The sequence below is a fragment of the Corapipo altera genome, unplaced genomic scaffold (assembly GCF_003945725.1).
Source record: "Corapipo altera isolate COAL_440 unplaced genomic scaffold, ASM394572v1 23, whole genome shotgun sequence".
In the NCBI taxonomy this organism is placed as follows: domain Eukaryota; kingdom Metazoa; phylum Chordata; class Aves; order Passeriformes; family Pipridae; genus Corapipo; species Corapipo altera.
The window spans coordinates 3,152,931-3,165,071 of NW_020884878.1; the positions used below are offsets into that span (position 1 = coordinate 3,152,931).

A 12,141-nucleotide genomic window follows, 5' to 3' on the forward strand; every position below is an offset into this window, starting at 1 on the left:
ATGAAAAATTATTACTGTATAGGAAAAATAATGGACAATAGTAACTGAAGGTTGTAACACAACTCCTGATAACTAGCTTTAAAAAATGCTAGAAAATTATTGTAGCTTTTTTTGGTTTTATTATTTAAAGAAAGGACAATAATCTGTGCTGTAGAGTTGCACTTTAAATTCTCCTCAGTTTGCCTTTGACCATGCTGTGTAGTACTTCTCATGATCAAGTAAACAACTAAGCATTCTTGCTTCCCATAAAGAAACCAGGCTTTATGTTTTTGTGTTCTAAATCATGGTATGATTGCATCTCTGTTTCTCCTCAAGTACAAGTACCTTGTATTTTCAGTCTGTAAATGTTAATGTTCAGTATCAGCAGAGCTATTAATCTGAAAGAAAAGCAAGACTATGGTATAAAAACTTGAAAATCATAAAGGGTGCTGATTGCTTTATTGTTGCTAAAGTAGGACTCCAACTTGAACCTACTCTTCAGTAATGGTTTACAAATCTGTCTTAAAATAATCAGTGCTTCTGGCTACAAGTGTTAAGTGAACCTCAGACTTGCATTGTGGTTATTGGTGGACTATTTTGTTTTGTTTGGGATCAATGTAGAGGAAGACATTAAGATAGGAAGGGGATTATGTCCCAAATCATCATCAGTTTCAAATTATCAGTTGCATTCTCCCCTACTTCACTGACCATTCTTATCAAAATGCATCAAGCATAAAAACTTGGCAGAGCTGAATTAATATTAATGCTATGTTAGTTTCAAGGTCCTTCTTCTTGAAGATGGGGGTCAGTCCCACTTGAATTTTCCTAACTGAGAGATTTTTCTAGCATACTGTATCTCCAGTGGTAGACAAAGTAATGATGAGTTTGTAATTTGTTCCTGAACCCTTCTTCTGTTAGAATTAAACTTTTGTTGTGTTTAACAACTTCTTCAAACTTTATTAGCCATGTTTTCTTTAAATCTCTGATATTTATGCTGCTGCAACTCTTCAGCTGAGTTCATCCACATCATTCTTGAATGACACTTCCCAAAGCTGGATGTGGTATTCAAAATGAGATCTTTGTGCTGGGACAACTAAAACAGCAAATATTGGAGTGAAATTCCCTAGTTCTAGGTGGCAGGTCAACTCATGAGATGGTGTTGTAGGAGTGGGTGAATATGAAGAGCCTACCCTCTAAGTCATCTGTATGCATTTAAGTGCTGTATTTTGTTTATTAGAAAGCTTCTTGATAAGTAATGGTCTCATAACTTTCTTAGGATTTGCAGAATCCTCTTAAAAACCTGTAGCTTCAAACCACCAGTATTTCTTTTAAATACATTTGATAAGAGGACGATCTCTTCAGGCCTGTATTAAGTCTTTGTTGTGCTTTTTAGTTTAACATGCTCTAACAAATCTCTTTACTTGCATTCATGTCACACTTTTTTTTTGTGAACTTGAGGCCAACAGGATATAGAGTGCCTTCTGGAGGCCCAGTGTACCATCTCCTTAATTTAAGTTTCCGTGAACTGCAGGAGTCTATATAAGTGTCAGATTACGGTTTAACTCTCATGAGAAACTGCTAATGGAAAGTGAACTTCCCTTTAATTTAGGCTGCCAAAGAGGTACTGCTAAGTCGTACTGCATCTGAAACTAGAAGGCTTGTCGTGTCAGTTTGGGAAGACTTTCTTGGCCTGTAGTTTTGCAGAATACTATCCAAGTGCTTGTTTTGGTTAAATGTTTCTGTAATCTGTTTACCAATTTCGTGACAGATCTGTTGCTTTGTCATGCTGCAATTTACACTTGCATGTAAGATTCCTATGAAGAATTCCTTGTTGATGAAGGGGTTTTTTTGGGGGGGGAGAGGGAGTTTGATCTTTGCAGTGAGTCCTCCAGTTGGTTTTGCCTTGTGAATCCGTCAACGTGCAAAGGTGCTTCACTTGTATTTTTACAAGGACTGCTGAAATGCCACACAGGGGGCAGATCAGTAAAAATTCATGTATAAGGGAATAGGAAAGGGAATATGGCAGCTTCTCCAGAAAAAAAGACAAACTTCTGCATCCTGGAGAGGTGAAGTGAGTATCTGTGGAAAGCTTAGCTCCCTATCAATCCTGAACACTGAGCTCATCTGTGGATCAGGTTACATGTATCTTCTGTTGCTACTGTAAGAAAGATTAATCAAAGTAATTGCCAGAGTCTGTTTATAAGCTGATTAATTAGTTCCAGAGTCAGGTTTTGCTTTCCTTTAATGAGGATGAGTAAGACTGAAAGTTAAATGTAGATTCTGTGTTTCAGCTTGGACTCTCAAGTGGGTAACAAACAAAACAAAACAGCCCCAAACCCCCATCCAAAACAAAACAACTCCCCTACGAAATACAAATGAAACAACAAAAAACAAACAACAAAACCCAAACCAAACAACAAGCAAACAAAAGAACCCTAAAACTTAGAAAGTGGGGTTTCTAGTGAACAACTTGAAGGTTATAGCACACTCGTCATTCTTCCTCCCTCTGTGCCCTTGTATCCTGTGTTCTTCCTTGCACTCATCGAAAGCAAGGCAAGGGGGCTCAGAGCAGATCCTGTGAAGTACCATCTCAAGAACAAGTCTACCAGGGCAAATGTTTCCCAGGGCAAATGTTACCTCAAACTATGAACTCTTAAGAGTGTCTTTCAGACCCGGATTCCTGACCTATTCCTGTGTTTTCCTCCTCCTCTGTGCCCCAGGGTTGGCCCAGAGGTAAGCTTGTGGCAGTGTAGTTGTTACCACTTGTTTGCTTTGGAAGAGGGGGAGAGGAAACTGGCTTAGATACTAAGTCACTGTAAAGGCCTGCTTGCTGTCATCTGTCACAGCAACTCCTGCTGCTTTCCAGGTAAGTCATTTGACTTGGCAAACTTTGAGCTGTGTAGCAGAGATCTGACCCAGCCCTGCCATTACAAAGCAAACTGGCATCCTCACATGTGAAGTAACTTTCCATTTGACTACAAGTCTGCTGCAGGGATGCAGTGGTTGCCTTCCTCTTTCCCATTAAATCTGTAGGAGACTAATCTGTCCTTATGGCATTTTGAAATCATGCTTGAAAACAGCTGAAGAGAATGTGCTTCCTGAAAAGGGCACCTCCTGTTCCTTTGGAAGTGAATGTCACGTGGTACCCTGTGTGTGTTCCCTTGCAAACAGGCCCCAGCATCACCTTTTGCATGGCCCTGGGAGTGGCTGGTTGGGAATGTCTGACCTCTGCTAAAAGTTAGGGTGTTGATGAGCAGTGTTCTTATTTGTGTATTGTGGCTCCCAATTGCACACTTAAATACTCTTCAGATAAGACTTTCTCTTCCAAAAATCAGATGCTCTGGGAACATTAATTAAAGAACTACCTTTTGTCCATCATCTCCTTTTGTGCAAACATCTGTACTACTATCTGCTTTTCTAGACAGGCTTGTAAAAAGCTTCTTATTAATTAAGGAAAAGAAACCTAATTGCTTGTTGAGGGGGAGTGAAAGTTTGAGTAATGAATGCTACTTTTTTGACCAATAACCGGACAAATTCAGTCATACAACCCATTGCCTTTACTGAGAGCTAAAAGAAATGAGTCTGAGTCCCTAAGGTGAACTTCCATGGCAAAGCCAGATGCGGGGAGCAAACTTGTCTCATCAAAACAGTTAGGTGAGAGAGACTGGATTAGCTTCAGAAGCACTTTGGTATTGTGGGGGAGGAAGGAGGAACCCTGACAAACACGTTCCTCCCTGTGATTACAGATCTCTTTGGAAGATGCACCTTCTAGTTGGGATCAGTTTTAAATTAGAAGTAAATCAGAATTCTAATACTCTGGTACTTGAGAATTAAGTGTTAGAAACTAAATGGTTTGGAGCTGATTTTCTGATGCCTTCTGTGGTTCAGGGTAAATTATTTGGCTTGCTTATTTAGGCTGTTAAGCCCTACTTGTGCTGATATAAGCTTGAGGAAAAACTCTTAAGACTCTGAATACACTCTTTTTCAGAGGAGCTTGTGAAGATAAAGTTTGAGTGTTCAAAAAAAAGGCATTCTTGGGTTATTTCCCCTGTTCTCGACCCTCAGTATCAAGAGGTCTGTTCTGCATAGGTATATTTGCAGTAACTGTAATGCTTGTTCCAGTTGTTTAACTGGGTCTGATGAATCTCCATTAGCCTGAAGATGCCTGATAAGGTTTTTATTATATAAGCCACTGCTTTAATCTCAGGACTTGTTCTTCAGTCCATCTGATGCACTTTGAGGAAACACTTTTACAGCAGTGGCTGCTGCAACTGTTTTTAAGGAACCACTGTTGCTTTTAGCTGAAAAATATCTCTGTAGTGCATATTTGCTATTTGTTCAAATTTCCTTGACCATGCAGTGGTTTAGCATGTTTTCCTTTATAGCTTTTCAGATCAGTAGTCATTGGAGAAGAATAAGATTATACAAAATGATGTTGAAATCTGCCCCGGGAAGTGGTGGAGCCACCACTCCTGGAGGGATTTAAAAGATGTGTAGATGTGACTCCTGTAGACATGGTTTAGTGGTGGCCTTGGCAGTGCTGGGTTAATGGTTGGACTCAATGACCTTAAAGGTCTTTTCCAACCTAAACAGTTCTATCATTCTATCTAATCGTGAATCTTTGAGTGGTGACTGGTACCATAAATATTCTGTTAAGTCAAAAATAAAATGCAGGCAGCCTTTTCAGTCTTGTACGTTTCTTGTCCACTCTGATACCTCTGTCATCCATGTACTGCTGGATGTCAGAGGAGTTAGGGTATAGGAATGAGAGAGTTAAAGAGCAGGGGTAGACATCAATGTGTCTCAACTAGCCAAGAAATGTTTTATGCAGACTAGTCCAGGCAAGCATGACTTGTAGCCTATGCATGGCAATACCACTTTTAATATTAGAGAGATACTATAATTTCTTAATAATTGAAGTACTTTCAATGCTTAATTAAAAAGGTTGGGTTTTTTTAAGTTCAGTATTGTTTAATGTTAAGAGGAAACATTTTTATAGAAACAAGCTTGAAAAAAGATATCAAGAGAACAAAATGCTTTGCAGACCTGGCTACTTCTGTAGCTTTCCTTTTTCTTTAATGTTGGAGTGACTGAAAATTGTCATTTGAGTCCTTTTACATGCTGAGGGGAAAATGCTGCTTTGGTAAGAGAAGACAGGATACTTCTATGCTGTCAATAACTTTCTAGTTGAGAAAAAGTCACTCCTTTGGTTTTGTTGCCTAAACAGATTAGGTTAATGAGTTCTAGAAAGTAAGTAGGTAAAATACATTTGCTGAAAGTAGTAGGGTAATATTACTTGCTACCAGCTTGGTATGTTTTCTATTTTTAATAATTTGAACTTTAGGCTTTCTCTTACTACCATTTCAGCCTCTTGCTGTGTGCAAGTTTTTGGTTCTTCATTTCTCTTAACAGGCATTTTAAATAAACTTTATTTAAACAAAATGGATACTGAAGCTCTTAGCTGGCATTATTATAGTGATTTCATAAATGGGTGTAAAATTAATGTGTACAAGTGAAGCTTCTGTACCTTCTTCTTGTCCTTAACTAGTGTTTGGTGTTGCAGTTGCAGCTTGCAGTCATCTAGAAAAACTCTTGCAGTAGAATGGTACCAAATTTGAATAGTGAAACCATTAGAAAACTCCTGTCACTCTGGTTACTTACTGTCTGCCCTTATCCCTTACTGTGCTTTGCTTATTCTCGATGTTTGCTGAAGACATTGTATAATTTCATTGTAGGGACTATAATTGTGTCTCTTCTCCTAGTATTGAAGCTTCTATACCAAGAATTACATGAATAAAAGTACAAAATGGATATTCGTAGAAGTGTTGGCAGTTTCCACAACCTTATATCCTAGAATCCTCTTGGCCCCTGTGATAGATAATACTTTGTGCACATTTGCTCTCATTTAATGGAACCTGGCAGTAGGAGTGTTGCTGCTTTCCACGGGGACATGGCAGGATGCTTACAGAGCGTATTGCAACAGAGATCACAGTTATCAGTAGTTTCACTAGGGATAAGGATAAGCTGGATACAGAGTTGAGAATGGCCCTTGACAGTCCTGGGTTCACTTCTTTATATCTTCTCAAAATGTGAAATATTAGCTGCACAGTGTTCTCTGAAATTCTTCTTGAAGATGTTTTACTTTTATTGTAGAGAGAATGATAAGATGCACCAAGCCAGTTTATGTACAATAATGCAAGCCCACCAGAGCATTTACTATTGCTCAGTAACTTCATAGCATATTGAATATATTGTGATTTGGTTTATATTTAAAATTAAACTCACACTGGAGAACTTCAATATCTCAGCTACTAGATTATGCAGATTTTGCAGTTTTATAAGAACAAAAAGGAGGCAAAAAGAGCCTCAAATCAAGATAAAGCTGCTAGTTGTCAGCATGTGGGTGTGGTACGTTTGGCTGCCTTGAAAAATAAGCTATTTCCTATGGATTATGTTCCAGGGTTTTTTAATATTTCCTTTGGGACACTTTTTTAAATTGGCCTTCCTGTAATGAACTTTGCAAGGCAAAGGAAAATTCAGTTACACAGTAGATCTTTATCATCTTAACATTTTCTTCACTAGGTTTTATCTTAACCAGTTGAATGCTTTCAGTTGGATTCCGTATGTTCTTGTGTGCTATTGAACTTACCACCTGTTGAATTTACCTTTTTTTTTTGTTTGTTTTTCAAAAAAAAAAAAAGGTGAAGACTTGTTAATAGAGCGAGTGGCACATGCTGGCATGATCAACCCAGAAGATCGATGGAAGACACTACAAATCAATGGTCCTGTTGCCCATTTTGAAGTACAAATAAGGGTGAAGTGTGACGAAAATTACTACAGTGCCCTGTGCAATAAATTCTGCGGCCCCCGAGATGACTTTGTTGGTCACTACACGTGCGACCAAAATGGAAACAAAGCTTGCATGGAAGGTTGGATGGGCGAAGAATGTAAACAAGGTAGTATGTTTCCTTTGTTTTAGATTAGCCCTGGTGTGTATATATAATAAACTGCAGTAGGTACTTCTGTGGTGTCAGTCCTATAGCATATTAATTTTAGCACACACAGACTTCGTCTTTTAAATACAAATCTTTGAAATAAAACCTCCTCTGTGAAAAGTGGAGCACAGTGTTGCTTCTGATGTGTTCTGTGGACACTTAAATTTAGGATTCAAAGCAGTGAAACATCTTTTTACGCATTACATTCATTCAGTGGTAGTGTTCCTTCAAAGCAAAATGATGTATTGCATCCCCTAATGTAAGATTTTATTGAAGTGATATCATCAGTAATACCGTAGACTTTAATCCTGGAGAAATGCCCTGGTTTTGCAAATGAAAAATTTTAAGTGTATAGTGTGCAAAGCTGAAAGCTTTTTGATAGCTCTTAATGTGAACAGAAATTCAGGTATAGTCATCTCTTTTAATGTACCACTCAATCAAATCTCTTTGCCTTTTGTCTTCACTAAGTAATTACCACTAAAATGATGTGATATACTCTTCTGCTGAGGGCTTCATTGTTTTGTTTTCTGTTCCTTTTCAGTAAAAAGCTTGTTAATGATGGGGAGGGCAATTTTTAGGGCTTACTCAAGGTCACGTATATCATTTGAAGTTTGGGGGGTTCCAGCATAACACCAGGTTTTAAAAATAACTTTATTTGAGAAACGTTTCAGTGCTTACTCTCTTGCTGCAAACCTTTTTGGTGGTAATGGAGTTGTGTTTTGTGAAATAGCTAGCTGGAAGAGCAACAACTATTGGAACATGGCAAAAGACAGTCTGCTTTGCACAAACAACAGACAGGCTAAATGACAGAAGCCATAGCTGAACAGCTCCAGATTGCTGCTGCACTAATGGACACTTGGCTGCCCACACTGATGCCTAAATCTTTTTGTGTTTACAGCTGTGTGTAAACAAGGATGTAATTTGCTCCATGGGGGTTGCAGTGTACCTGGGGAATGCAAGTAAGTCTGCATGCTTGAGTATCTTCTGTTTAGGAGTGGTGATCTCTAATGTTTTCTGTGTATGGTGCTACTTTTAAAAAGTCTACATTAAAATGAAAAAATTCTGTGTAAGAACATGGGTGGAAAGAGATCTGAAGTAGATGTCTCATGTGTAAGAATTGCATATACTTTATACTGTTTTGTGATGCTGTTCTATTTTCCGCACATATAGGACTGAACAGATTTGCTTCATGTAATTCAGAACTATGCCTCTTTCAAATGAGAAAAATATTTTGGTTTATTATTTTCAAAATCCTTAGGAGTTTTGATCTCTAGGTACTACTTGTTCCTCTCAAATAAAAAGGGCAGCTTGTTGTTTGGACTGTTATGATCCGGGAATGCTCACAGTCCTAGGATACTCAATATATATTTTGGTCACCAGACTTTGTTCCAAGAAAAAAAGGGTTTTGTTAGTAATGGAGATACAGTGGCAAGCCCAGCCTAAACTTTCTACCCCAGGTAAACTTTTTTGGTCCCTGAGTATGAAAGAACAGAGTCTGAAATGTTCCCTTTAACTTCATGATGCAACTTAAGTAGACTTCGATAGCAAGGGCAGTTGATTGTTTTCCTGTAAAGGTTCAGGCATTCGACATAGTAGGTCAAGGGGAAATGGGTGTTATTTTTACACTGGCTGTTGAAGAAATGGGGCAGATCTGCTTGCAAGTTTGGGATTCTGTGTAAGTTCTTGAGTTTTTTTGTGGTCAGAGTGGAATGCATCACCGAGAGTAGATTTATGCAGTGGTTCCTTACTAAGCTGCGTTGAACCTGCTTGATTGGAATGATGTGAAACTGCACTGGCTGCCAGAACCCCTGAGAGCTGACAAATACCACTTGTGGCAAGCTGTGACAGTTTAAGGCAATTTTGCTTCATCCTTCTACTACTAATTACTGCAACCGTCACAGAAGTGGCAGAAATAGGATGCAGAGAATTTAGTTTAGCTGGGCTTAGAGCTAAGCTGGGGTTGAGGTGCCAGTTTGTGAGCTGTGGTAGGTGACGTGCGGACAAGTCCCATCCTGCTGCAGAGCCTGAAGCTTCTGTCAGTGGGGCATGGCAGATAACAAAGTAAACCTTAAATCATTGCACCACAGAGTGGTTTCTTACTGCCCTGAAACTTCCATCAGATGCAGCTGACTTGTTGAAGGTTTGGTGTGTTGTAACTCTCAGATCTGACTGAAAACTGTAAATTTGAAATTTGCAGCACTTCGGTGTGCATGTGTGTAGTTTCACTTCTCAAGAACTATAAAATATCCCTTAAAAGATTTTTTTCAAGGCAGATATTTAAGCAGTGGCTTTTTAATCTTTCCATATCACTAAATATTTTCCTTGTGATTTCAAGTATTGTGTGCCCCTACTGCTGTTGGTGATTTTTTTAGGTTACAAGTAAAGATTGTGGTTGAGAGCTGGACCAGTGTCACTTCTGCCTGAGGAAGAAGCACTCCTTCCTCTGAGCCTTCCAGGAACACATTTTTTCCCCTTGAGAACCTACTTTAATGAATTTTGATTCATGTAAGGGTTTCTGGAGTCCTGTAGGTTTCAAAGGAACATCCTAGGAGCCTGTGAATATTTGCTGTTTGAATGAAAGAAGTCTTTTGACTAAAGGTGTAAAAGAAACAGGTTTAAGCAAACAGAAAGCAGTACCTTTTTCTGTTGTGTTCTTTTTATGGGGGGTAGGGCAGTGAGAGGGATTGGTGCAGTTTCCTTTTTAACTTACAGCTGGTCTCACAGAGAAATGAATCTGAAGGCGGAAGTTGGAGAGGAGGAGGAGGGTTTAAAGAAGGGAATACAAAACCTTTGAAGATGGGGGGCTGAGTGGCTATGTTTCCTTTTTAAGGTCCCTGTCAATATGTAGTCTTATACCAGCAACAGGCTGCAAGGAAAGGCTTTGCTTATGTGAAGAAGCATCTAGTATTGAACTCCAGGTGTTCCCTTGCTAAACTAAGCTCACAAAAATAACACTGAGTCTGTTTAAGGCCTCTGTCCAGGTATCTCGCTATTTGTTAGGAGGATTCTGTCATCTGAAAGTACTGAGAGAGGGAAAAATGGATTGTATGCCTTGTTTTTTAGTACCTGTCTGCTGAAGTGATAGATCTGTGATCAGCAAGTTTGAGAACAGTGGCCACTCTGCAAAACTGCAGAAAGTTCTCAGCTACGTCTTGAATAGGGATTTGGTAGCCTGAGCGTGTTCACACAGCTGTCTTTAACTTTTATTCTGTAATAGTTATTAGACTATATTAGAAACATTGCTTTTAACAGAAATGGATAATACTTTGTGTAGAAAAATTATGCTGAACTAAAAATAAACAAGGCTTACAGATATGACCTTTATCTTCAACAGTACAAAGGAAGCTGTTATTTAAAAGAAACTGCTATGTTTGGTGCTATTGAATTTTAATCTAGATTGCTTCATCCTGCTTTTTGGACAGTTGCCACTGTCATTTTAACAGGTGAAAACAATGTCCTTTTTTAATTCAGAAAGAAAATAAAAATGTGAGAAAAATATGGGTGTGAGATGCATGGAAATCTACTGCTGCCAATAGCTACTTGATTGCCAAAATTTGCAGTGGTGTTTTTAAATAGAAAAGTTGGAAAACAGTTTCCTTCTTCAACTTGCATGAGCATGCAGGTAAATTAAGCACTGTCTCTCTAAGGCTTCAGCCTAGCTCTCATAGAAAGGATCTACCCTCCATTCATTATGTTCTAATGTAATATGGAGCTGTTCTTGGATTAAAAGTTATAATGAAACCAGATCTTAGAAATAACTAAATGACCTCAGACTGTTAATAAAAGATGTGCCATTAGTTCTAGTTGTACATCATCTATCAGGCAAGTTCATGTACCCATTGTTTTGAGAAAGTTAGTGTTGAAATATTCTTGCATTTCTTTTGTTGAATTTTCATCAAAGTGGAAAAAAAAAATAGGGATACCTTGATGTAGGAAATGATTTTATGGTATGACTGGGTCTAGGCAATAGTTTTTTGTCATTGTGGAGGCAATTCAGAAAAAAATAAAAATTTTCTGCATAATGAGGAAAAAAATACATCCTTGAGGAAAGCAAAAGCAATTTAGTTTAGTCTTGCAAGAATGGGAAATTGCCAGCTTCTTAAAATAAAAAGAAAACAAACCAATCTTTTATCCATAGTGGATAAAGAAAGTCAATAAACATTGGTCTGCAGTGGCAGACCAGATGCTCTTGTTTATTGACTTCACCAGGCCAAAGTAGTAGGAAGGATTATCAAAGAAGCAACGTTGCTGAGCCATGATGTTGGTGCTTTTTGTATGTTTTTACATCACTCAAAGTACTTTGTTAAATTCCATTAAGCTGTCTAGAGGAGAATGAAGTTTCATCTAATGGCTCATATCTGGCTTAGGTTCAACCCCCTTATGCAATTAGCAAAGTTGAATATAGAGAAACCACAAGTGACAGTCTCTTTCCTCGATTAAAACTGCTGACCTGACTATGTTTGGTACCACTCATAAACTGTCACTAGGCTTAACAGCTTAATCTTTCACTTCCTTGTTATCCAGAGTGGTATGGTTTTGGTTGAGGTCCAGATATGCCTCATATCTGGCCTACATTGTCATATTCCTGCCAGGATGATGGTATTTTCAGAAGTCTTTTTACTTTTCCTGTTACCTTTGAATGTTTAAGTTTCTCATCTAAAGCAAAATAAAAGGAAAATCCTTAACACTACTCAGGTTGTGTTCAGCTTCTGGAGCTATGGTAGGACCTGGGAAATGCCAGTCTTACTTCACACAACTCTGATACGAAATTTCTTTAGAATGTGTAGACTAACTGAAATGAATTAGAAATGGGATTATTAATAGAGCTCTATTGTGAATTTTGTGCAAGGTGAACAAAGTAAACGTACTTGTAACAAAAACTTGTAAATTGAGGTTGATGTGCTTTCTTCTGACTTATTCTAGAATTAATTTTGAACTATATGTGACAAAAGATTTGTTTTATGCTGTTGGTGTGTTTTTTGGTTTTGTTTAATCATATACTTTTTTTGTCCCATTGAAACAGATTTCTCGAACTTTCTTTCCAGTGCCGTACCTTCTGTAGTCCTTGTGTTCCACTTCTGCCCTGCTCACAAAACTGATTTTGTGTGTCCAGCAGAGTCTACAAGGGCTCTAGCCACTCCCTAGTGATGGGAGAACTTTAAGGGCC

General features: G+C 38.3%; 1 protein-coding gene across 1 annotated transcript in view; it reads left to right on the forward strand.

Moving 5' to 3' along the window:
* Positions 1-12,141, forward strand: part of JAG2 (jagged canonical Notch ligand 2) — a 69,798-nt gene that overhangs the window by 26,535 nt on the left and 31,122 nt on the right. Inside the window, exons 4-5 of the mRNA XM_027638082.1 lie at positions 6,681-6,935; positions 7,873-7,933. Coding sequence (XP_027493883.1) covers positions 6,681-6,935; positions 7,873-7,933 — 316 coding nt within the window. The remainder of the gene's footprint in view (positions 1-6,680; positions 6,936-7,872; positions 7,934-12,141) is intronic.